Genomic DNA, 25,410 nt, shown 5'->3' with positions numbered 1-25,410 from the left:
GACCGCATTATTGTCCACCTCCATTCGTGTTGGCAGGTGCTTCATGCTTCATATAATTGCTGCCAGTGCTTTTCTACCTACTGCCTTGCTATCACCGTACTAACTAAGCTGTTTGAGTGCTTACACCGTACCTTGAGCTGCTCACACGCTATCGGCGAGAAAATCACCTTAGCTGGAATCAATTCGAAGTCAGGCACTCTTCTTGGCACTTCTCTCTGTGATTATGTCTCTGTTTCAATAGAGCATAGATCCGTCCGGCTGGATCAACGTCCTTGGCTACGTTCCGGCTGTTTTAACTTCTCTCTTCCTCTTCCCTCCATCTATCTCCGGCATTATCTCATCAATCCACCAAAGCTCTTTTCTCACATCATTAACATTCTCCTTCTGTTCTTCTTGTTTTGCACATCTTCTAGCCGAGACTCAAACCTCTGCATTGCGCATCTTAGTTCGAGCCTTCCTCGGTCATTCCGCACAGTCCGCAGCGAACACCTCCGCCTGCTTGATAATCTAGGCAGCCATGCGACCACACTCGCTCAACTTCAGCCTACCATCGGCTCTCTTATTGCTACCTGCTCTTGTATCTGCTGTCACGCTAGACTGCAAGCATATCCGGGTGGATGGCCAGTCCTTTGATCTGAGCGAACTCGGCGGGCCTCGCTCCGTTTCACTTATTGAAGAAACACCTCCCAGTCTTACAAACACGACATTCACCGTCGACATTTGCAATCCCCTGCAACGGACGAAAGGAGTGCCCAAGGCCGACGAATGCGCCGGCGGCACTCGAGTATGCGGCATCGAGTACGACTACAATCTGGCCGATAATTCTAGCACCATCAGGAAAGTCATTCCTATCGCTGGCGAATACGCTAGCTCCAATGGCCGTTCTCTCGACCCTGTCTTGACTCGCCTAAAGAACTCGGCCGCTCATGGTGATGCTGACAGAGAAGGAGTGAGAGTGGAGTTGAAAGGTGGCAGATATCCCTTTGACAAGTCCAGTGGACAACAGCAGAGAGCCATCATTGAGTTTGTCTGTGATGCTGAGAGGACAGGACTCGAAGGCGTTGGTGCTGACTCAAGGGAGAAGGAGGAGGACAACGAGAAGGAGGAGACAGAAGGACTTCTCAGCGTCCGTGAAGAGGGTGACAAGAAGGACGGCGACGACAAGAAAGACGAAAAAGACGGAAAGGATGAGGGTGACAAATCTGGCGACGACAAAGAGCAGGACTCAAGTCTGCAACTCATCAGCTACAAGCTTGAAGGCGAGGGCGATCGACAAATTGAAGTCCTCAGGTTGAATTGGAGGACCAAGTACGCTTGTGAGGGCCAGACCGAACACAAACCATCTGATAATGGATCGAGCCACTGGGGTTTCTTCACTTGGTTCCTTATCATGTAAGTCGCGCTCTTGCTCTCCAACCCTGAAACCGCGAATCCCCGACTAATACTCTATAGTGTCTTCATGGTCGTAGCTGCCTACCTCATCTTCGGCTCATGGCTGAACTACAACCGCTACGGCGCTCGAGGCTGGGATCTTCTGCCTCATGGCGACACCATTCGCGACTTCCCCTACGCTTTCATGGACTGGTGCAAGTCTCTCGTCAGCACGGTCCAGACAGGATCGCGAGGTGGTTACAGTGCGGTCTAGTAATACAACAAATGTCTGTCGAGCAGTGTTTTCAATACAATTAGCGATTGTATTCATAGTGCTTGGAGTTTTTGTCATTGCCGTGTAGCAGTTTCGTTGTTGAAGAATTGAAGCAACATAATATATCGTCTGTCAATGCTCGGCGACTTGATTGTTCATCCCTTACTATCGGTAATCTACTAGTTTCTCACATGAACTTCCGTGACATACCGTCTCCATCTTTCCCTCGGTGAAAGGTCCCACTCTGCTTGTGTCGAGGCGACCATAATCTGGGGATCGTGACCAAAACCGGCCAATCATCGCCCGCCCAAACATTTTAGAGTAGCTGCCAAGTGATGATCTCACTAGCCACAAATCAAATGTAGCACATAGCGCGACAACCAAAGATGCCTTGCGCTACGGGTACACCACGTTGCTCAATACATTCTACATCATTCGCTGCCAACTTGTTCCTGTTTCTTCGCCGGACTGTCGCCAACTCTTCTTCTCCATTGCTATACCTTATTCATTTATTTGATTGGTTCTGGTGAACAATCACGTAGATCTGCTCTCGCTTGCTCACTGTACCATACTCGATTATCCTCTCTCCATATCTTTCCCGTCCCCCAGGTAGATTACCGGACCCGGAACGCCGATCGATCTCAGCCCGTCAAACATGGCACTCCCTCTAGATATCCCGGCCAACAAGAGCAAGATTGCTCATCCACCTCACCCTTACTATCCTCTTGAAGTCGAAATAACTGGCTATCTGGCTAATGAATGGAGTGTGCCGGCGCTGCTTGGTGCCTTTTCGACGGGATGCGCTGTCATCTTCGGGATGACTTACATCATCATTAGAAGAGTGCAACCGCGTATGCCTGTTCATGAAGTGCTCACTGTCATGTGGTTTGTGTTGAGTAAGTTTCCGACTTCTGCCTCTCGCTCTTTGTGCAAGATACTGACTCGTTGCTTCAGGCGGAAGTATACATCTTTTCTTTGAAGGTAAGGAGGATCGTGTCTGTCTAAATCATGTCCGGACTTCCGATGCTGACCTGTATGTAGGCTACTATGCTTTGAACCAGGCTCGAATGGGAGAGCTCCAGACTCTCTTTGGCCAACTATGGAAGGAGTATGCGCTTTCCGACTCGCGTTACCTTACTCAGAACGCATTTGTCTTGTGTATGGAGTCGATGACTGCGGTGAGTGAATAGAAATCCGCGAACGTTTGGATCCTTGACATACATGTTACTGACATTATTCAGATTTGCTGGGGTCCTCTGTCATTCGTTGTCGCATCCATGATCGCTATTCAACATCCTCTGCGTCATCCCTTACAGGCTATGGTGTCTCTTGGTCAAATCTACGGTGACGTCTTGTACTACGCGACTAGTCTCTTCGACCACTACTATCTGGGAATCACTTACTCGAGACCCGAGGCTTACTACTTCTGGGGCTACTACTTTCTCATGAACTTCTTCTGGATCGTGATACCCGGCAGTGAGTCTACCTTATGCGCAAATAAGTAGACATGTGCTGACATGGAAATGATAGTTTTGTTATACAACAGTGTCAGTGCTACTGGAGAGGCATTCAAGCAGGTCCAGAAGCTTGGTCTGTCTAAGAAGACTACTTGAAGATCATCCGACGCGTTTGCTCGTCTCCGACCTTGAGATGGCTCGGGAATATGCTGTCGCTCTCGAACGCCGGCTGTGCTGTACGATCGATGTAAGCACGAACTAACGTTAATTTTTCTCTGTTCTTGGCTTTTAGCGCCTGCTTGACACGCGGGTAGTAGATGCCAGACTTGGGTCGTCTGGATCTCCGAAGTCGTCGAGATTCACGCTGCAGTAACGTTATAGCAATAAGAACTACGACTATACGAGATATGTCTGCTAACTATTTACAATATCTACCAAGAGCTGATCTCTCCTTCAAGACACTGAGCCATCCAGCTGACGAACGTTTGAACAACTAACTGATCGTACTAATTGTCTTGTCCTCGTGTTCCGTGAAAAGGTGGATGTTTTCAATGTCCAATGAATTGCGGGGTATACAGGGTGGCTCATCACTCACAGCGTGTGAGCGTTGTATGAAGATGGCCCGCCACGCTTGTTGTCTTTTATCCTGTCTAGGTAGGTACAGTACGAGTCCAAAGGATAAGGTATTGTAAGTCGCGATTGTGCCTACCTTCCCTACCTGTACCTTATCGCTATTGTGGGGCAGAGATACAATATTGGCCCACTTAAATTGGCCTGTAGCCAATATATGCAGGTACCATACAGTATTTGTGACTCTATGTGAGTACCTCCGCTTGCTACCGTCCTTATGCTTGTAAAGTAAGGACTTGCAAACAGTATTCTCGATGTATCCTTATCAAGGTAGAGTGTAGGATCGATTGTGGATTAAGCATTGCTCCTGGCTATCAGTCCACCAAATCGTGTTGTGAACGTTGTACATTAAGAACAGGACTACGCATGTCATTCTGAACACATATCAAACCTCTGTCCTCATCATTTATTTCACATCTACTGTAATCTACGGCTCATTGACAATCGTTATCTACTATCCAGTGATCTAAATCGATCTCGCATCGCATTCGAAATGGCTCTCCCATCAACATCAACACAACCGGCGACCACGACCTCCTCAATCCTACATCGAAGTCTGCATACCGACCCCCACAGCGTAATTACAGCTAAAGACAACTATCTGACTCTCTCCAACGGTCAACGCATCCTCGATGCCACAGGAGGCGCAGCGGTGACCTGCTTGGGTCATGGAAACACGCGCGTCAGAGATGCTGTGATGAAGCAAATGGACGAGGGAGTGGCGTATTGTCATTCTTTGTTCTTTGCCACTGCTGCTGCGGAGGAGTTGGCGAGTGAGCTGATTGAGGAGACTGGAGGGGTCATGGAGAGAGTGTTTGTTGTTAGTAGTGGTAAGTCTAGAGATTCTGCTTACTTCCTATTGGTTTCGATGTCTGCTTGTTTATCGTGAAGGTTGCTTTTATGGAAGACCAGACGGGTATGGAAGTAAATCAGAATGTAGAAAGTACGGTGTTTTGGCGTTTCTGTACATGTTCATATGCACTAGATGGCTGTTACTTCCAATGTGGTTCTTCACCTTGCTATTCCAGTCTACATTCCTTGACAATACTGACCACCATGACCATACGCAGGTTCAGAAGCAGTAGAAGCGGCATTGAAACTAGCCCGTCAATACTTTCTTGAAATTCGACCCGCCCAACCTCAACGCACAAAGTTCATCTCTCGCCTGCAATCGTACCATGGCACTACGCTCGGCGCTTTGGGGGCAGGGGGCCATCTTGCCCGTCGCGAGGCTTTCGAACCTCTGCTCATCCGGACTACAGGGAGAGTCTCGCCGTGTAACGCGTACAGAGATATGCGTGATGGCGAGTCAACCGATGAGTATGTTGCACGCCTCGCGAAGGAACTCGACGATGAGTTTGTTCGATTGGGACCGGAGACTGTTTGTGCTTTTATTGCTGAGCCGGTTGTTGGTGCTGTATGTGCTATTGAATCTCTCACTTTCCGCTTTTATGATTTGGTCTTTTCTTGTGGACGAGAGATTGGAGCTGACAGAACATATGCATACAGGCACTGGGATGTGTACCGCCTATACCGGGCTACTTCCCAGCCATGAAAGCCGTGTGCGAGAAACACGGTGCCCTTTTGATCCTCGACGAAGTGATGTCAGGTAAGCCCTCACACCCCTCCCTCCACCTGCCCCTTTTCACGAACTAACGACTCCTCTCGACAGGAATGGGACGAACAGGCTACCTGCACGCCTGGCAGAATCCCTTGGTCGGCGTGACTCCCGACGTCCAAACGATCGGCAAAGCCCTCGGATCCGGATACATGCCCATAGCAGCCATGCTCGTGAACCGCCGCGTCGTGGCCACGATGCGCGCAGGTTCTGGCGCGTTCATGCACGGTCAGACGTATCAAGGTCATCCGGTCGCGTGCGCTGCCGCATTGGAAGTATCCAAGATCATCAAGGAAGACAAGCTGGTGCAGAACTGCGCTGAGATGGGAGAGTTACTGGGCCAATTGTTGAAGGAGAAAGTGCTGGGTCTCGAGGGGGTCGGCGATGTCAGAGGCGCTGGGTTGTTTTGGGGCGTGAGTTCGAACCTTTTCCTTTGCTGTTCCTACCCACATCTGATTATGCATTTCCTTTCTCGTATTGTCCCTCTTGTTCACATCCAATTCATGCAGTCAGCGAACTAATCGCCGAAAAAAACAGATCGAGTTCGTCAAAAACAAGCAGACGAAAGAACCCTTCGACCCAAGCGAGGGCATAGCGATGGGTGTCCACCAACTAGGCAAGTTCTCCCTTTTCTCCCGTCCCTCTCCCCTCTCTCCGTCTTCCACCCTTTCCTTTCCTTTCCTTTCCTTTCCTTTCCTTCCCTTCCCTCCTCCCATGTCTCTCGACAAGGCAATCAAGACCGAGAAACCACAGAGCATCGACTGATGGTAGAAAAGCGATCCAACCTCCCTTCAACATCTCAATTTACCCCGGAACAGGCACCGTGGACGGCAAGCGAGGCGACCATGTCCTCATCGCTCCGGCGTATAACGTCACACCCGGCTTTGTGGTATTGATCGTTAATACTGTTGCCCAAGTCATCAGCAAATTTTTCGAGATGAAGAAGGGGCAGTGAATGATCACGACTACTCAGAGACATTAGACATGTTATCTGCAGTCTGATGCGTCTAGTATATAGATATGGGGGGAAACACAATCGCCCATCAAGCTGGCAGAAAGTCTAGCACACTGTGGGAAAGTGTTCGAATGCGCAAAAGATTGATGAGAGAGAGAACGAGATTTCATTGTAAGTCATTGCTGGTTTTTGAGGTATCTAGTATAAGTGAGCCGGCCTCCATGAAAGTCCTTGGGCTTGATGATTTGTGAAACCGAAGAACACAGGAAAAAAAGAGAGACAATTACAATGCATCGCTTTGTGAAACTAAAAGCAGAAGAAAGGCAGAAACAAGGAAATCATTCGCTATGCCAAAACGCCCCACACACTCGCTCCGCTCCAAGTCATGCATGTGCACGCATGCAACGCTGACCAAATGTCATGGGTATTCGCCCCTGTGTGGAAAGATAAATGTTGGCTAGTAAAGCAAGAAAAAATGCATCAAGTGTCGTATGTGCTCCTTGGAGCAGCCTCTAAAGGGCGATCAGGTCCACATTGGCAAAGTCAGGGGGACTTCGCCTAAAAACCACCCTTCCTTTGGCGTCCAGAGCGGTTCCTTCGTTACTAACCCAGATATTTGTCTTCATCTCTCTTTTCTCGGTCTCGGGGTCAATATGTTCGACTGTGCTCATCTCCTTGCAACGCTCAATTTCGTCATCGGAAACACCGAGATGATCACGCGGGATCCAGATGACTGGGCGTCGGGCACGCAGTGCAGAGTGTTGGAAGGAATAACGAATGAGTACGTCGCGCTCTTCCGGGGTCAAGTCTTCCAACTCGTCGCTGAAGCCTCCGAACAGGACATCGCCGACTGCTTGTTGGGACTCTTCATCAACACGAGTGGTCTGTGGATCTACTCCTGTTGCTGCTGGTCTTATGCCACCTTGGAAACCATGGTTCTCTCGACTGGCGAAGACCGAATCGATAGGAGCTTTGGCTATATGCCCCACATGGAGCAGTTGCTTCACGGGTTGCTGGCCAATGTCCTTAACCTTGTTCCATCGATTTTCTGTTCGAGACTTTACAGGCTTGGTTGACATGATACCTGAGGCATCACGGCCTGATGCTGAGGAGGTCATTGAGCGAGAATTGCGCCTGTACTGTCGAATGCGCTGTCGTTCCTCTGCGGCAGCCGCTCGTTCTTCCTCGTCAGAATTTTTCCGCTTCTGCTGATGGTCGAAGTCATAGCTGTCATCGCCATCGCCATCCTCATCCCTTTCCTCGGTGGTGAGCCGTTGGAACTTTTGGCTTTGCGCGCGTGCAAACTCCTCATCTCTAATCACTGCGTCGTCTTCTAAGGTGATTGGGAGGTAGCGGAATAGGGGACGGAAGGCATCGTTCAATAACCATTGGTACAGTGCGGTAAACACAAGCATAACAATCATTATTACAGCCTGCGGGACTGCAGAAAGATTGCCATTCTCGTCCTTCGCCAGGAAGAAAAGTCCGATGAGGCAGAGTTCCAGGGTGTATACGCCAACCATGAGCTGATTGATAGCCGTAGGAAACAGCAGACCACCAGTATCGATTGTGAATTGATAGACGTATAGCACATTGTAGCGCTGCGTGAACCAATAGAGGGAAAAGACGATCAGGTTAAACACCATGATGAGTGGCGCAATGATAGAGAAGATGATACCAATGACGGCGAAATTGGTGAAGGGCGGAAAGAACGAACCCCATTTGATGTTGTTGAGCCTCGTTTGTCTGGACCACTTCTCGCGTGCGGTGCTGTCGGCAATAGGGGCCCAGACAAACCACTTAAGTAGAGTGGCTACTTGTACCAAAGCACTTGCGCTGTTGCTGAGCGCTTGAACGGTCAGGTAGGAGAAGAAATAATTGGATGCCTTTGGAAGGTTTCTGGCCAGCACGGTCGTGATGTTGGATACATTGCCGACCAACTGTCGGATAAAATCTGTGATTCCAGAACTGAGAGTGACGACAAGAAAGACCTGGATGAAGAGGAACACGAAGTAGTAAACCTGGACGCTGCCCTCTCTGTCACTGCCGGTTGGTACGCCGCGTTGCTTCATCAGCAGTCTGAAAATGACGGGCACCAACGAAAGAATGATGCTCAAGATCGCTGGAGGCAGGACACCAGTGATGATAGCCTTTGCCTCTTGCGGCAGTGTGGTCAGCCAGCTTAGCCAAGGTATTATCTGTGCAATGTAGTTGATTTGCGATAAGAAACCAGTAAAGGCAACGGGAACTGCGTAGAAGATGACCAGGCCTATCGCAAGAGCGAATGAAATCCCAGTGCGGAGGTAGCGCTCCCACCACTTCATTGACATGTTGTCCCAAAGAACGTCTGTTGGCGAAATTTCGACCATTCTTGGTGTCATGTGGTGAGGAATGTGGTGACTGAGTGACTGACAAGCCATGTGTGCAGCGACCTGGTGATTGAATTGGATGAAAGCCGAGTTCATAAATGGAAACTTCTCGACGTTCTGCTGATCTTGCTCAATTTCAGCATTCAGTCTAGCAAGCTTCTTACGGAGATGATAGATCTTGTCCAACTTCTTGCCAACCAGTGGAAGGCGAGGAAACCAACTCTTGTTGAACAGCGGGGCTCGGATGGTCTCGCGATCCTTTGGGTCCATGTATTTTCTCCAGACAGGTTCGCCAACTTGGTCTTCTGCACAATCTTCGTTGTAGGCGTCTGGATAGTACTCTTTCTCCTCCTCTTCATCGTCGCTCTTGCGCCAGAAAGCAAGCCATCCAAACTTGTTCGCCCATTTACTCTTGGAAAGCTTTTGATCAGGATTCTCCTCCAGATCTGCGCCTTTTGTTCGGCTCATGTCATGAAGAGGAAACTCGTCCTCCTCGGTTGTGTGAGGTTGAGGACTTGGGAAGGGAAGCGGTGGTTCTCTGTGAATAAGAAACTTCCAGGCCTTCTCTGGAGCACTAATACGATTGGCCTTGGACCTTTTCTTGTAGCCCGGGACAGTATACGTCACTTGAGATTCTTCTTGGTCGCTGGAGTTGCTGTCAAATGGCATCAAAGGAAGTGGGGGCGGTCTGTCGAGTACGTTGACATCTGTAGGCTTTCTGAACCCGGTTGGTTTTCCGCTTGAAGTCGATCTCGGCGAATCAGGTAAAGGCGACTCAGCATCTTCATGCTCCTTCCTAGAGATGGCTATTGCAGATGGCGCAGGTTGCTTCTTCTCTGGTCTTGGTTTAGGAGCCACCCGATATAGCTCGTCATCGTCAATCACATATCCAGACCCGAAGCCTGGGTCGTCGTTGGCTAGCTCATCAGTATGGTCCGAAGTGTGAAATGCACGATTCATGTCGTTGGTCATTTCGCCCGGGAATTGCATCAACTTGCGACCCACGTTCTCAAATCCATGTCCGACTGCACCGAAGCCGGCACCAATGCCTTCTCCGAGCTTGAGCATGGGATTCAAGCGATGTTGCGAGGGCTTTTTATGCTCTTCAGCCTGCTCTTCCATGTCCTCGACGACTTCGTGGAGATTATGAGGGATGTTATGGGGATCGCCTGAACTCTGACCTTGGCCTTGGGCAATGTTCTCCGCCTGCTCGTTAGCGGCTATCCTTTCCTGCTCCTTCTCTTCCTTTGTCTTCTTTCCACGGCCTTCCAGCTTAGCCTGCTTCTCTAGATCTTTTTTATATCTCTTGACGCATTCACGGATGAGATTTGTTTCTGCGCTCTCGAGGGAGTGCGCAATGTCATCACGCTCGCTCACTTTCTCAGCCAGCTCATCGAAATTGCGGTTTATCCAGATGTTGCGGATACCTCCCGGAAAGACATCATATAGACCGTCAAGAGCTTCTACGGTCAACCACTTCTTGGGAATACCGCTCACCAAGACAGTCGTGGCAGAAGCCCGGAGTCGATGTTGGGGAGACGTGAGATAGGCCTGTCGGATTCGGATATAGCCTCTCAACTCTGTGTATATGACGTACAGCACCCATCCCACAACTACAAGCGCCAGGAGCAAATGCGCCCACAGTCGATGAGTGTGTGCGGGACTGACATTCTGCCAACCTAGGACATCAACACCACGTGCAGTGCCATCGCCGCTGAGTTCATTGATCGGCAGTAAGATGGGGATGATGAGAGCAGCTAGAGGGGTAAATATCTTCAGTAACATGAACAAGTATCGCAGGAAGAAGTAAGCATCCAGGCCACATTTTTGAATGATCGTGGCATCAGAAGTGGTGAACATCGGAATAATCCATTTGTAGAGTCCGCCAGGCGGAACTTGGATACGTTCTCTCTCTGCCACCAGATATGACTTTGGTCTGTAGATCCTGCTCAGGCGTGTGCGCAGAATGATGAAGAGAAGGAATTGACCACCAAACGAAGCAGCAGCTGTATAAATGGAGGCAAGAAGAGGCCGAAAAGACTGGCCTGACTCTTCAATTGCTGTTCCGGATCCGCAGTCCAATATATCGAAGAACCCATGGCCACAAGATGGCATACTCGAGCCAGCCGAGGTTGTCGCCGACATGGTGCTGTCTTGACTAGCAGCTATGCAGCCAGAGGACTCTGCTTGTGTAAGGGCGGTAATATGTCTAGGGGTGAGTTATCCCGGAGAGAGTTGGGTGAAGAGAGAAATGATACAAGTATCAAGACTAATATGTGCACGGCCTCTATGCGTCTTCTCCCATAGTGTACAGAAATCTAGACTCCTGTCACCAATGCTGAAGAGCGATGTGCTGTACAAATACAAGTACAGTAGACAAAAGGTCTAAAGATAAGGTCGAAGGGTTCCGCGCCGGTCTCAGGCACGGGACCCTTTAAAAACATGTGTCTACCCGCACAAAGACAGTGCCTGCACCGGCCAAATGTATGATACAGTACAAGAAACGACACGCAGGGGGCGGCTGCTTTGTTGTTGAAAGTAAACTTGATTTTAGGGGAAAAGTAGATATGTACAGTACTTTGCTGCACGCAATTACACTTGACGACCATGGGCGTCTCCTTGGGCGAATCAAAGCCCATGGACTGCTGAGTTTCAAGGTTAATGCGAGATCAGCCGTGCCACCGGGTGTTTTATGACGTATCGCGTTACCCCCTCGCGCGCCAATCTGCAGATCTTGTGCTGCGTGCGTTGGTTATCAAACCCGTCTCGCCAAAAGAGTTGGCTACAAGCGAAAGCAGCAATATAATTCTAACATATCTAGAGCGCCGGTCCATGTGAACACTTGCATTTTTATCTTGACCAACGACAAGCCACCTCGCATGTGGCTGCAATGACATGGAATTCTCCTGCTACGAAGGTGTTGCCTCGATAGCAGCAAGCCAAGCAGCGCAGGCTAAAATGGTGCATTGAACGCCGATCGCACTTTCTCACAAGGAGATGAACATTGCTTGCACATTTCCATGTCCGTATGACTTCACCATCATGTTCGAACGGATCAAGTCATTACAATTTTCTGTCTCAATTTCTGATGAGACAGCACATGCTGAGATGCACAATGTTGCTTATGTCAAGAGATGATACTCTGTTTTAGTGCGAGTGTAGGTGTATTGGGGATCTCGGAACCAGACGCGCTTCCTTGTTCGGATCGACTTGGCTATAGTGTTTTGCATCAGACTTGCTCGTTCAGTCTACGACAGACGAGAATGTCCCGACCCAAAAGACAAGCAAGTGCAGGTTGTGTGAATGATTGGTAGCTGATCCCTAACTGGCGAGGCTCATGTTCTCTGACCCTGTGAATACTGTCCAATTACACCCCACATCCACCCATACAGTGCTTTCTTGACAAACGTGCCAGGCAACAACATTACATTCTGCTTAGCGCTAGGCAAGGTAGTCGCGGACTCTAACATCCTATCAACCTCTCACCAGCGCTTGCCCAAACCACGATCGGCTCGCGAGAGAGAGATAACGATCAGCTAGTACTGTTGCAAATCAGCTCATCGCAAGCTTCGAGCAGAGCACTTCCTACCTATGTCTTACCCAGTTTATACTGTAGAGACTCTCGGCACTTCCAACCACATCGCTCTATTCGTCGAGACGGGATCGAATGGGACCGGCACACGTCTTCATGTAGTCGGCAACATCCTCACAGGCATGGTGTTCGAAAAATCAGCCTATGATCCTGCAACATCTGTCGAATTCATAGCAAGATCTAAGCACCTCGCCGGCCGAGTAGAGAAAGAAGACATGGAGCAATTCGAGACTGTCTGCCGAGACAACCATCCTCCAGGTCGCCAATTGACATTAAGCGGCAAGCCGATAGACGCCTCAAAGCCTCTCCGTCGTTGTGGCGAATGGGTCAACGAAATAAAATCTAAGTTGATCGCAGATGGTCTTATTCGGATTGATGGATGAACTCCAGATCCTCATCATAGTTTAGGCCACCAATACACATCACTTTCTACGCGACCATCAGATTTTCAACGCGAGCGTACAAATCGAAGAACTGACCGCTATGAGTGAGGGGCTCGAGCAACGCTTGTCATCTAGCCAGGCTCTCAATATCTGCTACCTGCGACTCACGCCTGGGGCTGACTGTAAAGTCATGAATATTGCAGCTGGAACATTGGGGTTATGTTCCATTCGCGACTCAATTGTCCTCTTTGCTATTTGATCACCCGGAGGCTGTCATAGACAAGCTGGTCATAAATAACACCATAGCTGCAGAATTTTACCAATGTTGAGAAGTGGTTGTTCTACTTTCGTCTAGCTCTTGGTTGACATGTTGTAGGTCAGATAGCAGTTCTATCTTCCAAGCTAGCATCAGCAGAGGGTAGATGAAACTTGCAGCATGCACTATTCAAGATAGCGGAAGAATGTGCGAGCTTCAACGCTCAGCCCTTGTCACATGTGTTCCCACATGCACGTTTGTTAGGGTAGTACCTTATCCGGTAACGACGTCCCAGTGATCTTGCATGACGCAAATTGCAAAATACAGGAGGCAGGTTCGCTATGCGCACATACTGATATAGTTCAAGCGCATCAGGAGCAATGCCTTCTTCTTGTTATGGTGATATACATGATGAATAATACCATGGGCTGCAGCTATAATCAAGCGCTTTGGAGTGCAATTTCGACTGACAGGCCATCCTGGATGATTGAGATCTGTGGCACAGTGTGTGTTCAGCTTGTGGCCTTCTGGATGCCTTCGTTTGCTCTGATCTGCTTCAGCAACATGGCACCATCATTTTTCAGTCGCCACAGAATCCAGCCTCGTTCGCAGCGTCTGTCCATCGATGATGTGCGCATGTGTGGATACGTCGTAGTTCGCAATCAGTTCATGTCCTCTCTCATCGATGTCGTCAAGCTAGCCATTCTAGCTTCATTTCGAGTACCCTCATATCGCTTGGGTGTAGTGCTGCCTTCAACGACAGAGATAGTGCTGTCATGTGCTACTGCCATCCTGGGATGCGAGTTGATTTTCTATTACGTTCATAGACTGTTGCACCGGCCGCAATGGTACATGCTTTTCCACAAGCAGCATCATCACTTCAACGCACCGATGGCCCTCGCAGCTCAATACGCACACCCTCTGGAATATCTTATGTCAAGTGTTCTGCCCTTCGAGATACCTGCTCGTCTGCTGAAGATGCACATCGTCACATACTGGATCTTCCTGAGTGGTGCAACACTCGTGACTGTGGTAGCTCATTCGGGTAGACACTGATCCGTGCGCTCTCCATCAAGTTGAAACCATACTTATTTGAGATCCTGCAGGTTATGACATATTTGCTGGCCTGTCCTTGAGACACGATTTACACCACGAGATGAACACAGTCAACTTTGGCACACTAGGCTTTCTTGATCGAATCCACGGGACTGGGTATACGCCATCTTCTCGAAAGCAACGATGATTTCGCCAAGATAAAGGTATGCCTCCATCACTTCCCATCAATCGGGTTTCAAGATAAACGATAATGGAATCTGCCGTATCAACATGATGCTCAAAACATGATAGCAACGTGTGCCACCCCCTGACCGCTATACGTTTGAGAGGTGGATGTCGGCATCGAGAGAAGCATGCAAGGGTGCTGGGGATGATAGCTCAGATAAATGCCAAATCTGCCGTTAGAGCAGGTGTAGCGAAGGCAGGAAATCCGAGTGCCCCTCCAATGAACAAGGTATCGAACGGCTGAGAAATGGGGAACTTGATTCGTGGGGGTACGCGGGGCATAAGAGATCTTGCAGTAAGTACCTTACAGTATATCGAACAAGCAACGCTAAGATATCTGGACTCGATTCAAACATCTTCCACAGATCCTTCGATCATATCGTACCAGTAGGATAATGCTTAGGCCTACCATGAGCTCATGGCGAGGAGAGCATCTGCATATTTAAACTGTGCTATGGTAAGCCCGAAACCCCCTACCAAACTCCATTGTCCGTCCATCTCCTACATTTCACCCTATTGCCTATACTAGAACACCATCATGTTAAGAGTACTCCGAAAACCTCCCGGATATGTGCTTGCGACATTCCTAGTATCCCTAGGAGGTTTTCTCAACGGGTTCGTAATCCAAAAAGTCCATACGTATACCATGTCCATTGCTGAATGACATGTTTAGCTACGACACCGGCTCCATCGGGGCTGTGACCGAAATGCCGTACTTCGAGGCGACATTTGGGAAACTATCACCTTTCCACAGAGGTTTCACTGTTTCCTTCATCATGCTCGCTGGCGCTGTACCATCTTTCTTCGCTGGGCAACTGGCGGATCGATTTGGTCGGCTCTCTATCGTGTCATTTGGAGCTCTCGTATTCATGATGGGAGTCATCATGGAGGGCCTCGCATCTCACATCGCCATGTTCCTTGTCGGTCGCGGTCTTGGTGGATTGGGGGAGGGCCTTTGGCTCTCATGTGTATCAGTGTATGTGATTTATCGGAATTTGATTGTGTGACTATGCTGAACTTCCTCGCCCAGTTATGTCACCGAAATCGCACCATCTGCTCGTAGAGGCATGCTTGTCTCAATGCCGCAATTGATGGCTTGTGCTGGAATCTGTGCTGGATACTTGTGAGTCATTTGACAATTTGCATTTTCTAGCTCCCAACGCCACTAATGCGAAGAGAAGTACCTGTTATGGCACAGTGCAGATCCAATCTGACATGTCTTGGAAGACACCATACATCATTCAAGCGGTGTTCGCAGCAGTTCTAGCCACGAGCCGATTTGTTCTACCACAATCGCCGCGCTGGCTTCTGTACCATGGACAGCGAGACAAAGCAACTCGCGAGCTCAAGCGTCTCGACTTCAGCGCTGTCGAAGCTGAGAAGGATCTTTTGGGTCCTGCTGCCGGGCAGCAATTATCGATCCGTCGTCCGGGTCCTATCGAGGGACTACTTATGATCTTCAGAAAGCCATACCGGAAGTCGACTCTTCTGGCTTTGTATGTGCTGGGCATGGTCCAACTCAGTGGCATAGACGGCGTGCTCTACGTTAGTACTCACTAGAGGGCAAAAAACTTCCCTTCTCACCTGCTGACAATGATCATCAGTATGCGCCTACACTCTTTGCACAAGCCGGTCTACCCGCAACGACAGCGTCTTTCCTAGCTTCAGGACTCTCCGCGATCCTCATGCTTCTGATTTCCATCCCCGCCCTACTGACCGCCGACCGCGTGGCGCGCCGGACCTCCGTCATCCTCGGCGGGATAACCCTCACAGCCTGCATGCTGACAATCGGGACCTTATACGCCGCGGATCTCGTGCACGCCACAGGCCCGGCGCGCTGGGTAGTCATCATTCTCGTCTTCGTCTTCGGCCTAGCCTACGTTTCGACCTGGGGTCTCGTGGGCAAGATCTACGCCTCAGAGATCCAACCGCCCGTGACGCGCAGCTCGGCAAGCTGTGTGGCCCAAGGACTGGGCTTTTTCACAAACTGGCTCGTCGCCATCACGACACCTGTGTTTCTGGCGAACTCGAGCTTCGGCGCTTATTTCTTGTTCGGAGGCATCTGCCTCGCTACTGTTATCGTGCTTGCTGCCACGATGCCTGAGACTAGGGGACAGAGTCTCGAGGCGATTCAGATTGCTATTCAGAGGCCGTTGACGGATGGTGGAAGGTTGACTAGTTGGTTGAGGAGGTGGGTTAGGATTCAGAGTCGGCCTTCATCTGTTGCGGGGACGCAGCAGACATATGCTGATGGTGCTGGTGTGGGTGAGACGTCTGGCGATGAGCCGGTTGAGATGACTGGGGCGGTGCTCGCTACTGATACTGCTGATGCGTCTTCCGTTGAGCCAGGGTTGAGGGTTATGTCCCTAGAGACCCGCTAGGATGCCTCGAGAACTAGGTCAGCTGTATGTCGAGGACACGGATGGATGCTCAAGAACTGGCATGGGGCTTTACTTTGTTTCGCACATGAATGGTACATCTCAGTATGGTGGTTATGGTCTATCTCAGAAAGAACCCCAGTCTATCCTAACACAGCTCTGCAAGTAGTTTGAGCGTCTTCCATGAGCAACCAATCTTCGCAAAACCTTTAGATACCCGCAGGCTCGACGCTTTCAGGGAAGGCGTCCTGGCCCAAACGGGCACCGCATGCCTTCTTCCAATTCGGAGGTGTGAACTTGTCGACGATGGTCTTGAATGCCGTGAGCGTACACAGGCTCTCGTCGTCACCGTAATGTTTTCCGACCGGGCGACATCCAGGAACAGACATGACACGGTCGTTGTAGCGTAAACGAACATACCATCCATCTAGGTTCTGCTTGTCTGCTTCGGTGTATTCTGTTATTGGGGTACGCGGCGAAGAGGCAGAGGCTTTTGCCGAGCCGAAGATACTGGACCACCAGCCGGCCTTGGTGGACATGGCCGGCACTTGGGAAGTCGAGGGCTCACGCTTCTTGAACAGTTCAATCGCAATGTGGGAAGTGTAAGGTGGCCAGGGCTCACCAGGGAACGCACCCAGACTAGACAAGAGCGCTGCAAGTGTTGTGTCGTGACATCCAGAAAGTGCAAACTTGACGTCCTGTGGACTGCCACTGGAGGGCACAGCAAGCGGTTCGCGAGATTTCTCGATCATGCGAGAAACGATGTCGCCTGCTAGTCCACCGATGCCCAGCATGCGGTACTCCTTGGACTCTGTGTAGCCAGAGAACCTGCGACGAGTGTTAGCCTGTGAGCCGTCACAACCTGGGGAATCAGACGCACCACTCCTCGACACCAATCTTGTCGATGATTGCCCGTCCTTTGGCATCGTAGAACTCCTTGGGCAACTTTGTCGGTTTGCCATGTGCCAAGGTGGAATTCACGGTGTCCATAATACCTGTCATCATGTTATGAATATCCTAGCCAATGATTTGTGACAGCAAACGTACCGGAAAGTCTTGGATGGCTGTCAACCTTGACAGTTCTGGATTCTTCAGGCATCCACTTGCCAATGAGATTGGTCAGGTAGGCCATATCAGAGCTATCGTTCCAACGATCTGCCGTTCGTTGCGCAAAGGCCTGAGAGCATTGTCAGAATTGCTATACGTGCAAAGTGAGAATACACCCTACCTGCGACAATTGGGCGAAACGTCGGCAGCCACTTTCGTTGGGGAAAAGAGTCTCGTCGTTCGGTTGACGACTGACGATAGTGGGAGTCTCGAAACCTGGCGAGCGAGCTGTGGGCGGGTACATTCCGTAGAAGGTCTGCTGCACACTCTCGAGCGCTCTGGGAATAGGTGTGGCCCTGAGATAAATGTTCTCGGTGGTATCGAGAACGCCAGGCATGAATTTTAGTTGGTTAACATATAGATGACGGAGCCTTTTGCCAAGGGCCAGTGTTGTGTCCCGACCAAGGTCAGTAAGCTCGCCAGGAAGACTGCAAAAGGTACGTTAGGCATACAGAAGCATAAGTCGTGGCCAATGAATCACATACCAGATGTTATTGGTTTCTTGCGCTGGTCCTGGGATTGGTTCAATATGAGGCACAAAGAGCATTTACAGTAGAGTCGAGTAATTTACCTGAAGCGAGGGTTGGACTATCGTCTACGCTATCGAACGTCTCCAGCTTTCTGCGATAAGCGAGATCATCCCAAGATTCATCGCTTGCTTTGATGACACTCTTGAGGTGTCGAGCAGCATCGCAATACGGCCAATCTGGTGGATGTAAGTAACCCTGACACAAATGTATAGGATGTGAGTTTCATACATGCGGGAAGTCCAGCCTAGTGGTGATCAGTCAAAATGGAAGGCAAGAGTCCTTGACGTTATGGACTCACGTTCTTAAACCTGGGCGTCACGGGGGTACGTTCGCCTGGCATTCATTAGTCATGGAGCCTAGAAAGACGTGGAGGAGGGATTTACCATGACGCAAGAGCTACTCAGACGTCAGTGAATCATTCGAGATGATAGGTAAGGTATACAATTGAATGGTGTGGACTTACGATCTGCACTTGCTGCAGGGCCAACGTCTCGGGGTATAGTTGTTTTAGTTCATCTTGAGTGTAAGCACTACGGGGGGATAATGTTGTCATGATGGCGAGCAGAAGATGAAAGTCCCTACTTGAACTTGATAAAGTGAAGAGAGTTCAGAAGAGGAGTCTTGAAACAGAATGAAGGATACCTTAGTCCAAGATCAGGTAAACGACAGGGGATGATGTGTTGAATGGTTGTTTGTGAAACACGTGCATGTGGTTTAAGCCGGGGCGTTACTCAAAAGCTCGGCCCGAAGCCGAGGGTTTGCATAAGGTCACACAGTAAGGTACAAGTACTGTAAAGTACGCTCGGTACGGTATCGTAAGGCTTCTGGCTTGGCCTCCACCTGGGTGTTCTGCTGTATAGCAGATTTAGCTTTACTGTAACACATAATCTGTGGATTTCCATGTAGTTTACTAACACAAGTCTCCGACGCTTGGTTGAGATTAGCTATCTGTGTGATCCGAGATTTCCTCTCCTTAGCTTGAGCTCAACTCTCAGTATATTGGTGTGTTCGGTGAGGATAAAAGATTGCAACAGCAGGGCATGACAGTACCGTATGTGTGCTCGGCATGCTACCACCGAATGATGCGCCAGTCTGTGCAATGTGCAGCGAGTAAGAGACAGGTCGCGTGGGCGTCCTCGCAAGTAATCGAAGACATCCTATCCGATTCACCTCCTGTACCGAGGACGGTACGACGTCCACGATATGCAACAACACCACGTGATAGTGCGCCGAACGACGACTTCACCTCATACATTGCCAACGCAGCATCGAGCCCCAAGACTATTGGCCGCTACTCTCGTCAACCGCGGGCAGTAGACTCTGGTCCTCGTCCTGTTACAACCAGTACTGAAACTAATCGAACATCACAATCGCAAAGATCATATACGGCAGAGCTAGAGATATTGGTCAGGAACTCTCAGCTCCTTGAGGCATGGGACTTCTTCTGTGAACACTACAGCAGCAAAGATAGCCCGGCCCTTGCTAGACCGTCCTTCCGAGATGTTGCTAAAGTGCGCAGTGGCAATGTCTTTGCCTTCTTGCTGGCGAGACTTGTGACCGCATGGAACTCTCGCCTCAATGGTGCTGACTCTGATCTGCTTCAATTGCCATCTCCGTCAGACGTGGTAAAGAGGTTCGAACAAGTCGGTATTGCGACTCCAGCAACATATATGAGGACTCTAGCATCCATGTCGACCGCCCTGTTAAAAGCTGGTGTAACTTCCACTTTCGACCCCGAGGAGTATTCACGTGGAGTGAAAGAGCATATGGATTTATGGAGGCTGTGTTTGCAGCGCGATGCACTTGCTGAGAAGGAGCAGGACCAGAAGCCAGATGCGGATTCCCATCCGTCGCCCTGGTCATTCATTCCACATGATCTTCTGGTTCATCGACGGGCAACCCACCAAGATAAGCGCTTCGACCATAATTTCGCCCTTCTGGTGCCAGTCGCGACGTCAGGACTACGATCCGGGACGATGGCAGAGAAAGGCCGCTTCAATCATTTGGCTGCGTCGGCACTCGTCACCTATGATCTGCTTAATTATGTGCTGCCGAAATGCGATGTCCCCTCATCGAGCACGGAGCCATATACTGGATTCATTAAGTCTATCGACGAATTGTTCAAACATACCACTATGGATCCGGCTAGAGTGTCTGCACTATCGCAGAGATTGCAGGAGTTCGGACTGGGCAGCGAGGAGGTACAGGGGCTTGTGACACGACTCGGACACCATGTACGCCAGGAAGCCAACAACGAGGTGCATCAGGATCCGTCTCACTCGAATGATTCCGAGCATACGTCCCAGCAGCTCATACGAGGTATCGGTCGCGCAAGTGAAAGGCAGGATCTGGATTCGTTGGAGAAGATCTGGAAGAAGGCTCAACCATTCTGCCGTTCACAAGTTGATGCAACATCTAAGGATGCTGTCACCAAGCTCTATCAGCAATTTCTCATCGCCTTCTTCAAGCTGAAGCGTCCGCAATCGGCACTGAATATCTGGAACACGATGATCAAGTCGAACATCGAGCCGTCCGTCCACACGTGGTCGATCATGATGAAGGGCTGCCAGTACTCTCGCGATACCCATATTATGGAATCACTATGGCATCGTATGCGTCAATCTGGAGTACAGCCTGATGGATTGGCCTGGGGTACAAGGATTCATGGACTACTGAAAACGCGCTTGGTGCAGGAAGGGCTGCGAGCACTAGAAGAGATGGGTCGAGAGTGGATTGATGCGCAGAAGCGACGTGGCCGATCTGCGAAGAATGAATCTAGCTCAGCCGTCGGTAACAATTCGAGAGAGGAGGTCATCGATGGGATCCCGAAACCAGACACTGCAATCCTGAATTCAGCACTCAGTGCTCTTGGGAACAAGTTTAGCAAGCACATTCCAGACGTGCTCGCTTGGAGCAAGACCTTCGACATCCAGCCAAACATCATCACATTCAACACACTGATCAACATCTACTTGGCTCAGGAGCGGCCCGAGGAGGCGCATCAGCTCCTGAACAGCATGGCTGCAGCGAACGTGCAACCCGACTCAAACACCTTTACCATTTTACTGAATTCTATGTTCTACTCGTCTATGCTGAAGGGCCTCAGCCGTGCTGAACAAGAAGAGACAGTCATGCAATATATCGCGTCACTCGAATCAGCAGGTATGGCGATCGACGAGAAAGGCTACGGGCTCCTTGTCGATCGACTGCTCAAGGAGTATGGCAATCTGAAAGCAGTTCAGGCAGTCCTCGCGCACATGGCGAGGTCAAATGTCGAGCCGACGACGCATATATACACCATCCTCATGACATATTACTTTGATTCCGATCCTCCGGACTTCCAAGCAGCGGACGCTCTGTGGAACCAGATCCGAAGCCGCAACCACAACTACGGCGCGGTCCTAGATGTCATTTTCTACGACAGGATGGTCGAGGCGTACGCCAGGCATGGAAACGTGGGTCAGACCATGGCTTTCCTCACACGGATGAGCAAAGAGGGCAAGAGACCAGGTTGGCTGGCTATGGCGGCCGTGATCAAGTGTCTCGCCGACAACGAGGAATGGGACAGATTGAAACAAGTCGTGCTTGACTGCCATAGACAAGAAGGACTTTTGAGCACAGGCTTAAGGGGAGTCAAGGGGCAAACCGATTTCTGGCAATTGGCTGCCGACTTGGGGGTGCTGGATGATCTTGGGATCAACGTGTATCGATAGTATGTGTACTGTAATATGCTGTATGTTAGATTGCCACGAAGATATGTATCATCCTGCTGCCGCATAAGCCTCTCTGTAGACCTCCGGAGAGGCAGAAGAAAGAAAGCCTGCTGGAGAGTTCGGGGAGCTCCGCTTTCTACATACACGATAGATAGTTCCAAATCGTGGCCGCGCAGGCGAGACTTATCGCCAACGCTTACGTGAAAGACGGCAGGGGGCCTTTGCCCGATATCTCCGCATTCGCTGGCGGGCGGTTTACTTTTTGTGGAGTCAGATTTACGTACCAGCAGAGATCTGTGGATGTACATGATCCTTTGGATGACCCGTCTGTGATCCCCCATCCTGCGCTGTTTCCGTGCTGAACTTCAAAGAGATCGAGTGAGGAAAACATGTTCAGTCACGCACACGTCCAATGATGCAGCGTTACTCGTCCGGTCGTGGCATTCTACGCGCGCTGCCGTCGTTGCGGCGGCGGCAGACGGTGCGACGACTTGTTTCTGCAGCTGCGTCTACTGTGCAACATCAAGAACCCACCGCTCCTTTTCCCTCTCACCCCTTGCCTGTCAACACTGAGCGCAGGCGTGCGATAAGGGATGCGAAGCCTTTCTCCGACTTTTTGACCGACACGTTCAATCGCCAGCACGATTACCTTCGTATCAGCGTGACTGAGCGCTGCAATCTACGATGTCTATACTGCATGCCCGAAGGTATGTTTGAACTGCCACATTTTCGAGTTAATACTTTGAGTCTTCTGTGTGACTGACTTGACGATATCGCAGAGGGAGTTCCGCTATCTCCTCAGGCACATCTTCTGACAACACCCGAGATATTCTATCTCTCATCCTTGTTTGTCTCGCAGGGCGTTACTAAAATCCGACTCACTGGTGGCGAACCGACGGTTCGACCGGATATTGTGCCTCTGATGCAGCAGATTGGTAGCCTTCGAAGCAAGGGCCTGCGAGAGCTTGCTCTTACCACGAACGGCATCAGTCTGCACAGGAAACTCGACAAGATGGTGGAAGCAGGACTGACAGGTCTCAATATCAGCTTGGACACACTGGATCCTTTCCAATTCCAGATCTTGACCCGACGCAAGGGCTTCGAAGCTGTCATGAGGAGCATAGACCGTGTTCTCGAGACGAATCGTCTGGGAGCTGGCATCAAATTGAAGGTCAACTGTGTAGTGATGCGAGGCATCAATGATCGAGAGATCATTCCCTTCGTCGAGATGGGTCGCGAGAAGGATATCGAGGTCCGTTTCATCGAGTATATGCCCTTTGACGGAAACAAATGGAGCGAGCGCAAGATGCTGCCCTATGGCGAGATGTTGGACATGATTCGAGGAAAGTATCCTGGTCTGCGAAAGGTGGAAGGCCATTTCAACGACACCAGCAAGACTTATGAGGTCCCTGGCTTTGTTGGAAAACTTGGTTTCATCACCAGTATGACTCACAACTTCTGTGGCAGCTGCAATCGTTTGCGCATCACCGGTGACGGCAATCTCAAGGTCTGCCTGTTCGGCAATGCTGAGGTTTCACTACGAGATCTCATGCGAAAGGACAACAACAATCAGCCGATCGACCAAGCAGCCTTCGAGGCGATCAAGGAGCTCGAAATGAACCGCCGACAAGGTCTTGTTGAGGCAACGGGGCCGCAGTGGATTGACCGCGAGGCCGAACTTCTCGACGTCATCGGCATGGCAGTCAAGCGAAAGAAAGAGAAGCACGCAGGAATCGGCGAGCTCGAAAACATGAAGAATCGACCGATGATTTTGATTGGTGGGTAGGTCCACTTCTCGCTGGTCCTGTTGGGTCAGACGATGGCTTTAGGGCGTGCTTCTGGCCGAGACGCGCTTGATCAAGATGGTACTAATGATTGTGATAGCTGAAAGAAAAGAGACGGGACACATGGAGGTCTCGCGTGTTAAGCGCATGGCCAGGTCGCCAGTCTTGTCTGCGAACTCATGGTCTCAGATACCGCTGCACTTGCTGCACTCAAATGTTTCTAACACGTCGCATGCGCGTTTATATTCAACAAGTTCAGCAAGTCGACGGGAGGCGCAAGTCTCCAATGCGGAGGAAACGTCGACTCATGAGGTTCATGATGAAAAGAACTACAATGCCGATGCTGAGGCGGAATTGATGGTCGACGTCAAGGATGGAGCAGTCCCAGCATTTCAAAGCTTAGGTGCCTTGTTTCCTGAGCGGATGCATGCTGCAGATAGTCCGTTGCTTTCGACCGGGACCAGAAGTGAAGCCGAACCAGAGTCCAGTCCCACCAAGTCTCCCTCGTCAGATCGAGAGGCGTTGACTCTAGAAAGCGAAAGACGTTCGAACTTGCGAGCAAACACGTCAAATGATAGAAGAGCTTCACTGCAAGACAAAGCGACGAAACCAGTATCAGAACATCAATCGAATTCGGCAAGTCGCGAGGGAGGAGCGAATCCGAGTAACACCACGCTAGCTCCTTCTGAAAAATCAGAGTATCAGGTTTATCGACCGACTCACTTTCAACACTCACATAAGGGCTCTCGAAAGGCAATGGGCAGTGATGACGGAAATTCTCTTCGTGCTCCTTGGGAGCTTCCGCGCGATGCAGCAACATCGCCTTCCTCAATACTCGATCCAAATGCAACGGCAAATCTCGGAGCTGTGTCAAACGACCCGCTGCCTCTTCCCGTTACTTCAAAACGATCTGGCTCTCCAACCTTGACTCACGTCACTTCGACTGGTGAAGCACAAATGGTCGATGTCTCGCGTAAACCCTCAACGCACCGATCCGCTACAGCACTCAACTTCATACGTTTCTCCAATCCTGAAACACTTGAATTGATCAAAGAGAACAGCATCAAGAAAGGTGATGTTCTTGGTGTAGCGAGGGTTGCTGGTATCATGGCAGCAAAGCGTTGCTCGGACCTCATACCACTGTGCCATCCTCTGGCGTTAAGCAAAGTTGGCATCAAGTTCTACATGGTGGAACCACAAGAGCGTATCACATGGGTCAGATCAAGTAAGAAACGCGCAGGTGGAGGTGTGGTGATAGAGGCCAAGGTTGATTGCTTTGGTCCAACCGGGGTGGAAATGGAGGCTCTGACAGCCGTATCTGTCGCTGCACTCACCGTGTTCGATATGTGCAAGGCAGTTGATCGCGATATGCTTATTGATTCTGCCGCAGTCATCCTCAAGACAGGTGGAGCGAGTGGAACCACAGCTGACTCAGACTTGCAAAGGATTGAGTCGTGGATGAACACAAAACCGAGTCATTAATGTCGCGAGAAGGTCGCACGATTTTGGTCCAAGTATTCGAAGACCGCTCCAAAGTTGGCAACGGCATATACGGTTTTCATCGTTAGATCTTTGTACAAACATCACACATATAGAGCAGCACAAGAACCTACTGTATATTAAAATAGCGAAAGTTCCATCAATCAAGACTTAGCAGACAATAGTGGTCCAGTCAAATCCCGGTAGCGAATTGATGTTTATCGCAAATGCGG

The 25,410-nt window shown here is 50.2% G+C and overlaps 9 protein-coding genes across 12 annotated transcripts; 7 read left to right on the top strand and 2 right to left on the bottom strand.

Moving 5' to 3' along the window:
• Positions 1 to 517: 517 nt before the first annotated feature.
• Positions 518 to 1,645, top strand: AAFC00_003080 (uncharacterized protein; the record flags this gene model as incomplete). Its single annotated transcript, XM_069342500.1, has 2 exons — positions 518 to 1,392; positions 1,453 to 1,645. 2 exons carry the CDS (start codon positions 518 to 520, stop codon positions 1,643 to 1,645), a joined length of 1,068 nt encoding a protein of 355 aa, XP_069199002.1.
• A 655-nt stretch (positions 1,646 to 2,300) lies between these two features.
• On the top strand, positions 2,301 to 3,258 carry AAFC00_003079 (uncharacterized protein; the record flags this gene model as incomplete). Its single annotated transcript, XM_069342499.1, has 5 exons — positions 2,301 to 2,541; positions 2,600 to 2,626; positions 2,687 to 2,823; positions 2,887 to 3,121; positions 3,176 to 3,258. 5 exons carry the CDS (start codon positions 2,301 to 2,303, stop codon positions 3,256 to 3,258), a joined length of 723 nt encoding a protein of 240 aa, XP_069199001.1.
• Positions 3,259 to 4,225: 967 nt separating this feature from the next.
• AAFC00_003078 (uncharacterized protein) lies at positions 4,226 to 6,305 on the top strand (the record flags this gene model as incomplete). Its single annotated transcript, XM_069342498.1, has 6 exons — positions 4,226 to 4,562; positions 4,803 to 5,149; positions 5,242 to 5,341; positions 5,405 to 5,763; positions 5,888 to 5,966; positions 6,127 to 6,305. 6 exons carry the CDS (start codon positions 4,226 to 4,228, stop codon positions 6,303 to 6,305), a joined length of 1,401 nt encoding a protein of 466 aa, XP_069199000.1.
• A 512-nt stretch (positions 6,306 to 6,817) lies between these two features.
• On the bottom strand, positions 6,818 to 10,819 carry AAFC00_003077 (uncharacterized protein; the record flags this gene model as incomplete). Its single annotated transcript, XM_069342497.1, has 1 exon — positions 6,818 to 10,819. The coding sequence occupies one exon, from the start codon at positions 10,817 to 10,819 to the stop codon at positions 6,818 to 6,820; it is 4,002 nt and encodes a 1,333-aa protein (XP_069198999.1).
• Positions 10,820 to 13,469: 2,650 nt separating this feature from the next.
• On the top strand, positions 13,470 to 14,148 carry AAFC00_003076 (uncharacterized protein; the record flags this gene model as incomplete). 2 transcript variants are annotated; one of them, XM_069348060.1, is made up of 2 exons in its annotated part: positions 13,470 to 13,950; positions 14,012 to 14,148. In XM_069348060.1, the coding sequence occupies 2 exons, from the start codon at positions 13,470 to 13,472 to the stop codon at positions 14,146 to 14,148; spliced, it is 618 nt and encodes a 205-aa protein (XP_069198998.1). The 2 variants fall into 2 exon arrangements, with proteins under 2 accessions (XP_069198998.1, XP_069198997.1); XM_069348059.1 differs by having other exon boundaries at positions 13,797 to 13,950.
• A 492-nt stretch (positions 14,149 to 14,640) lies between these two features.
• AAFC00_003075 (uncharacterized protein) lies at positions 14,641 to 16,567 on the top strand (the record flags this gene model as incomplete). Of its 2 annotated transcripts, XM_069342495.1 has the most annotated exons (6): positions 14,641 to 14,643; positions 14,716 to 14,801; positions 14,860 to 15,162; positions 15,217 to 15,309; positions 15,368 to 15,731; positions 15,791 to 16,567. In XM_069342495.1, 6 exons carry the CDS (start codon positions 14,641 to 14,643, stop codon positions 16,565 to 16,567), a joined length of 1,626 nt encoding a protein of 541 aa, XP_069198995.1. The 2 variants fall into 2 exon arrangements, with proteins under 2 accessions (XP_069198995.1, XP_069198996.1); XM_069342496.1 differs by lacking the exon at positions 14,641 to 14,643 and having other exon boundaries at positions 14,725 to 14,801.
• A 206-nt stretch (positions 16,568 to 16,773) lies between these two features.
• On the bottom strand, positions 16,774 to 18,754 carry AAFC00_003074 (uncharacterized protein; the record flags this gene model as incomplete). Its single annotated transcript, XM_069348058.1, has 8 exons — positions 16,774 to 17,392; positions 17,445 to 17,559; positions 17,612 to 17,741; positions 17,793 to 18,099; positions 18,157 to 18,184; positions 18,243 to 18,377; positions 18,430 to 18,445; positions 18,665 to 18,754. 8 exons carry the CDS (start codon positions 18,752 to 18,754, stop codon positions 16,774 to 16,776), a joined length of 1,440 nt encoding a protein of 479 aa, XP_069198994.1.
• Positions 18,755 to 19,241: 487 nt separating this feature from the next.
• Positions 19,242 to 21,914, top strand: AAFC00_003073 (uncharacterized protein; the record flags this gene model as incomplete). The annotated part of the gene is made up of 1 exon (XM_069342493.1): positions 19,242 to 21,914. The coding sequence occupies one exon, from the start codon at positions 19,242 to 19,244 to the stop codon at positions 21,912 to 21,914; it is 2,673 nt and encodes an 890-aa protein (XP_069198993.1).
• Positions 21,915 to 22,326: 412 nt separating this feature from the next.
• AAFC00_003072 (uncharacterized protein) lies at positions 22,327 to 25,180 on the top strand (the record flags this gene model as incomplete). 2 transcript variants are annotated; one of them, XM_069342491.1, is made up of 3 exons in its annotated part: positions 22,327 to 22,621; positions 22,694 to 23,692; positions 23,799 to 25,180. In XM_069342491.1, 3 exons carry the CDS (start codon positions 22,327 to 22,329, stop codon positions 25,178 to 25,180), a joined length of 2,676 nt encoding a protein of 891 aa, XP_069198991.1. The 2 variants fall into 2 exon arrangements, with proteins under 2 accessions (XP_069198991.1, XP_069198992.1); XM_069342492.1 differs by having other exon boundaries at positions 22,330 to 22,621.
• Positions 25,181 to 25,410: the final 230 nt, after the last annotated feature.

This window comes from Neodothiora populina (genome assembly GCF_041146345.1).
Source record: "Neodothiora populina strain CPC 39397 chromosome Unknown canker_contig_15, whole genome shotgun sequence".
NCBI lineage: Eukaryota > Fungi > Ascomycota > Dothideomycetes > Dothideales > Dothioraceae > Neodothiora > Neodothiora populina.
The sequence above is the reverse complement of the archived record's forward strand: the minus strand, read 5'-3'. Positions and strand labels throughout refer to the sequence as shown.